This window comes from Schistocerca gregaria, chromosome 4 (genome assembly GCF_023897955.1).
Source record: "Schistocerca gregaria isolate iqSchGreg1 chromosome 4, iqSchGreg1.2, whole genome shotgun sequence".
In the NCBI taxonomy this organism is placed as follows: domain Eukaryota; kingdom Metazoa; phylum Arthropoda; class Insecta; order Orthoptera; family Acrididae; genus Schistocerca; species Schistocerca gregaria.
In genome coordinates this window covers 419,836,251-419,842,250 of record NC_064923.1, presented here as the reverse complement: position 1 = coordinate 419,842,250, position 6,000 = coordinate 419,836,251, and the positions used below count along the sequence as shown (strand labels likewise).

The 6,000-nt window shown below is 39.1% G+C and overlaps 1 protein-coding gene across 1 annotated transcript in view; it reads left to right on the top strand.

Annotated features, from left to right (window-relative positions):
• Positions 1-3,326: 3,326 nt before the first annotated feature.
• LOC126267035 (hexokinase type 2-like) overlaps positions 3,327-6,000 on the top strand; it is a 183,867-nt gene continuing 181,193 nt past the window's right edge. Inside the window, exon 1 of the mRNA XM_049971821.1 lies at positions 3,327-3,622. Coding sequence (XP_049827778.1) covers positions 3,599-3,622 — 24 coding nt within the window. The 5' untranslated portion in view covers positions 3,327-3,598. The remainder of the gene's footprint in view (positions 3,623-6,000) is intronic.

The following is a 6,000-nucleotide window of genomic DNA, read 5'->3' as shown; positions in this document are numbered from 1 at the left end:
TAAAAAGGCAGAAACTCCCCATACAAAGACTCGCGCTCATCCATGAAGGATAATGTTATGCATATGGTGGAGCAGCGACGGTGTGGTATACTATGAATTGCTTCTCCGAGGTGTATAATCGCGCTATCTAAGTTCCCACTCGGCGTTGTGGCTGTTGGTAGTGACCGTAAAGGCATTTCCCATATACGGCCGCTCCCACCAGACACCATGCCGAGTGTCAACTTAATTTGCGTGAATAGAAACCATCACTGCTGACATTTACTGACAACAACTGAGACGTCTTGCAGACGCAATTAGAAAAATTGCATGAAGTGATGCTACTCTACGATAACGTCTAGCCACATTCTGCTAGACTGCAAAAAACACTGTATAGGAGTTTGGTTGGGAAGTCAATTCCGCACACCCCTCAGATTTTCACCTTTGTTGCTCTCTATCGAATAAGCTTCATGGACCTTCCTTTCCGGATGAAAATGTGCTCCGAACATGTCTCGACGAGTTCTTCACCTCAAAACCTCCTGATGTCTGCTGTCGCAGAATGTAAAAATTACCCTAGCGTTGGCAGTCTACTGTAAATAATGAAGAGAATTTATTATTGTTGACTAAAGTCTCTGTTATGTTTATCTGTAGTGTTGATTAAACTTATGAAAAAACGCTAGGAACGAATGCAGTAACCTAATAGTTTATTCTTAGGCATATGGTAACCAAGACATTGTCTACAATGAAAACGGCTAATCTCTATGAAAACCTCATGACTATGGCTTGGCTAACTCAATGCGTGATGCGCTAAGGAGCGAAGTTGAAGATCAGGTCGCCATGGCAAGACAGCCAGCGATCGCCTGAAGTATATCCAACCTGCTTTTATTTCTCACAGTTCAAGCCCAGTATCAGTTTGTCAGATGACACTTGACATCACATAACAACAAATTGACATGGAAGTTCAAAAATGGGATTTTTTTACTGTTTTAGCACATTTACAACTAGGGTTTGAAACAGAGCATTAAAAACCGAGTGTAATCAGAATAAACCTGAGATAGCATTGTTGTGATTTTACCTGCATCCAAATGATCAAGATGTTATTTAGAAATTCCTCTACTCTTTCCTATCCAATAAAAGTTAGTGTCAGCATATATCTCATCTAGCCAATAAATCGAGTTTTACCTTTTTGCAGTACACACTCCTTAGCCTTTTCCAATTTTTATTATAGCGGCGGTTTGGAATCGGGACTGCGAGTGTGAAAACAAATTTGACAAGGAAACTTAATCCACGATTATGAAGCCACTCGAGATATCCTGCAGGCTGTGCAAAGACCCTCCAATTTTTGCACATGCACATAACCATGCAGCTTTTTTGCATTCATTCGTAACATATGCCTACAGTATCGGTTGCATCGTGAATTTTCATTCGCCAATTGTTCACGATATAATATTTATAATTTTTCTAGAGTTTTTTGTGCAGTAACCACTATGCCCCAATCAGAATGAACGTCTTCTGTGGCTTTTACAAGTATTGGTGTAGAAGTACAGGGCATCCCACGCAAACCTCCCTAATTTCAAAGACCCAGGGGAAAAAAAAAAACACAGTAGATATGACAATGACAAATTCATCATATTGTAGAGCATCTCAAAGAATTTATATTCCCGCATCAGAAGTGCCTAGTATTGTCGTCAGAGCGCAGCATGGCCGCATGAAATGAAAATGGAGACTCTACAGCAGCACGCGCAAGCAGTAGTGTGCTTTGCAGAAACAAAATCGCCGATTACTGAGCAAAGAAATTATCGTCGTGTGTATGAATGTGACCCACCTGATGCGAAAACAATTTAGGAATGATATCGCAAATTTCTGGAAACAGGAAGTGTTCTGACACATTTGGAGGTGCACGTTATGGAGTTTCAGAAGAGACTGGGGAGGATATCAGACAAACGTTTCTCAGAAGCCCATGTAAGTCAATTCTAGGCAATTTGATGTACCTTGGTCAACATTGCATCGTGTAGTTCACCAGCGTCTTCGTATGTGTGCTTGTGAAGTGCAAATTCTGCAACATCTGATGCCGAATGACAAACCACACTGACAACAATTTGCTGCGGATATGTTGCAGCATATTGATGTGGATGCCAGCTTCTTGGAAAGATGTTTTTCTCAGATGAGGTAACCTTTCATCTATCAACAAGCGATTTGGGGTTCGCAAAATCCTCACGTTGTCGAACATGTTCGTGATCGCCCTAAACTAAACGTCTGGTGCGGGCAAATTCATGACAGGATTGTTGGACCATTCTTCTTTGCGGAACAAACAGTGAATGGGTCAGTGTATCTGGACATGGAGCAGTTTGTGTAACCTCAGATATAAGACTTGCAACCCAACATTATTTTTCAACAAGGTGGAGCTCCGCCTCATTGGTCAATGGCTGTTTGCCAGTTCTTGGATAGGAAATTTCCCAGTCGTTGAATCGGACATGGAGGACTGCGTTCACCCGACATTACGCTGCTTGATTTCTTCATGTGAGGATTCGTGAAGGACTGTGTGTATGCTACCAACGTGGACGATATTCCTACGTTGCGACATTGTATCACTAATGCGATTGCATTAATACAGAGGAAATGTTACATAGAATCTGGCAAGAAACTGAATGTAGACTCGATATTCTTCATGCTACAAATGGTTCACATGTAAAGGTGTATTGATGATAAATAAATAAATTCTTTGAGAAACTCTACAATGTGGTGCATTTTTGATTGTCCTATCTACTGTGTTTTTTTTCCTGGTCTTTGAAATCAGGCAGGTTTGACACCCTGTATACTGGCAACGCAAACTGCGCTTAGATTTCATCCAGTTCGGTTTTGCTCTGTGTCAAACGCAAGCTTTTAACTGCAGCAAGTATCTACTCTTCATCAAAACAGGGAAACAATTCAAGTTTAATATTTCTCGTGGCAACCATCAAACAACTACATTTCACGTCAGTTTAGACAAACTCAATACACCAACAGTCATACAGCTTTTTTTTTAAAAAAAAAAAAAAAACCTCTGCTATTCAACTTACGGAAACAAATTACGCTAAGAAAAAACTTCAATTACAATAATATATACAGAATCGATGCTACTGATCAGCCATGTTGGCACCGTCACGGTGTACTCCATTTTTCTCTAGCTCGGTGCTACCTTCCTGAAGACAGAAAGTTGTAATGAATTTGCATACAATAAACTATTTTCGTTTACTGGTTTTACTGCTTAATGTAGCTGTAACGAAACATAAAACAAAATTTATCCATTTCGTAACTCATAACGTGATTTTTAACGACGATCCAACAGACGGACATGAGAAGCTGTGTAGCATCTCTGACTGAACTTGATTGCGAATATGTATTCCAAGACACTGAACAGAGCTCCAGGGAATACACATGAATGATTAGGACTGTATTAAGACTACAGCAAATGTTTATTCAGCCGATTTTCGGAGATCTGTTTCCTTTTTCGCTTACCCCCATAAATTTTTTCCCCGAAGATATTACTTTGTTGCACTATGTTAAGGAATGTTGTGTAAGTCTGTTTCCTTGAGAAATCTGAGAATTCAAAATATCTACACCAACGTCTTAGTGCTCAACCATGCCTCCGCAGCCGAGCGAACCGGTAAGTATGCATTTCCCATGTAAATATTTTTGTGTGATTTTAGCGATCTCACAGTTTTTGGCCTTTACAAGTACAAATAACATTAAATAATGAAACTGTAATGTGAGCATACCTTAAAAGCTTCTATACAATGCTTATGTAACATATTTTTGTGTTAATGTTTCTAATTGTGCTCTACAAAATGCGGAACTGAAGTTTGCCCGGCTGTCTCGTATATGCGAATCAGGAAGCTGGGACCTGTATTTTAGGAGCGCCAAATTGTGGGTGGAGATCCATAAAATTTCAATAGAGATTTCTGACTATATATATTAGCGGTCTACCTTGATCAGCATAATATGAAGTATTATTGTATTTTATTATTATTATTTGTATCATTAGCACCAGCTATGCGCGACCTCAAATGCTAGTGTTTCCTACCAGATTTTACTATGCTGTATACGCTCAAACAATTCATTTTATGTTGTTTTTCATTCCCAAGTGTCTAAATTTTATTTCAGCATTGTTCAGTTTTGACAACTGGTCGTTAGTTCTCAGAAGCGAAAGTAGTTATTACAGCAGGCTCTCGATCATAAGTGTAAAGATATACGGCTTGCGGATTATCCGTGTATAGTTCTCGATTTTCGAAAAGATAAAAGAAAACCTGAAGTAGTTTGTTGTAATTACAGTTAATATTTTCATTTAGAATACAAATTTCTATTTGTAACGACGTAGATGACGAAAACATCTGCGAGAGCTTAAATGATGATGCCCTCGTTCCGGCAATTGAGCAACTAAGTAACATGAATATAGTGATTAACAATAACTGACACTGTTTAAAAACGTATTTCATATGCTTCCCCTAAAAGGCTGAATTTTCAGGTAGTATTCGCGGTTTAGCTATACCAGATTATGTATTTTGGTTGAAACTGTCTATGCCTGTGCCATAGCGTAAGATATGACATGTCTCAAGATACATCTGCGCAGGTGTATTTTTTTCGTTTTATAATTTCATTCTGTAAAGATATGCTGTATCTACAGAGCAGTTTTCAATTTTGTGTGCGCATACAACTTAGGGTTTACAGTCTGTTGTTATTTTGTACTAATTTTCAACAAGCTCGTCTGTATTCAATTCAAGCAAGGGCGATTACGACCTCGATGTTTGGTGCCGTAACCCACAAATCATCATCAGTCGTCATCATCATCAACGATTTGTAAAAGTGATAAGTTGGAGAATACTGGCGTGACGTATAAACATTAGATTTTTGCTGTCTTTCTCTAACGACACTTGTGTTGTCTTTAGTTTCTGTTGACAAATCAATAGTTTGTGATCCTTTTTTAACGTGTGGCAATGTTGAGTGAGTTCTTCTTATGAGTTTAAATGAGCTGGAAAAACGATCTGGAATTTTTATAGAATATCAAAGGCCGTAAATAAATCATAGATTGCTACATAGCCAGTGATTCCATCGTGAAATAGGGAAGGTTGACATGATGGATGCTAATCACTAATGCAGCTAGTATCGAAAAAGCATTTGAATGATGAGTTTATAAGGTGATGCCTCGTTAAAGGAAATAATAACCATGAGAAACAAAGCTTAATAAGGGCAGGTTTTTGATTTGCTCGTAGCTAACAATGACTATCACTTTACGTGGGTGTATTTTTGGATTAGCACGAATTTGATCTCATATGAAATCACTAATGAGCAAAAGAAAACTATCTGGGAGGATTATATTAACAATTTTTCTGCAGATGAAACACATGAAGTACGAGAAAATAAAGTTGACTAGGGTCTATCGGGTCCTGCCATCACACTTATCGAAATCAGATGAGCAATGGGACGGCAGAAGATAGGAAAGGAGAATGAAATTTTCACTCTGCATCGGAGTGTTCTACCAACTTCTTTTTTTTAATTTTTATAATTTGTTTATTTTTTATTGTATTTTTGGATTTATTTTTGTTTCATTAAAAACAATCCTACAACTGCCATAGCCGAGTGTCCGAGTCGTCTTCTAGTCTGTTGGGAAGGGTTCCTCCCTATTCTGTCCATAGAGGATCAATATGCTCGAGGATTTTTCTTCATTTTCAGTGTCTCATACCCGGAACACCCCAGTGGGCAGGAGGATCCACAAATAATGAACCTAAATAATTTGCGAAACAGGTTCTGTACTTCGGGTGGCAGCTGAAAGCTTTGTGTATCGTCATCAGTGGGGACCAAAAGTCGAGTGTGCCTTTGTGAGCATCGGAAAATATGTAGCAAAGGGCAGTGCCTTTTATCCAGTCAACGGCGTTCGTCCTGGTTGATGGAAAGTATACGCCGCCGGGGCGCAATATATCATCAGGGGAGATAGACTCCGGCAATTGCTGCAAGGGTAATGCCAGCATGCACTGCATGAGTAGCCAG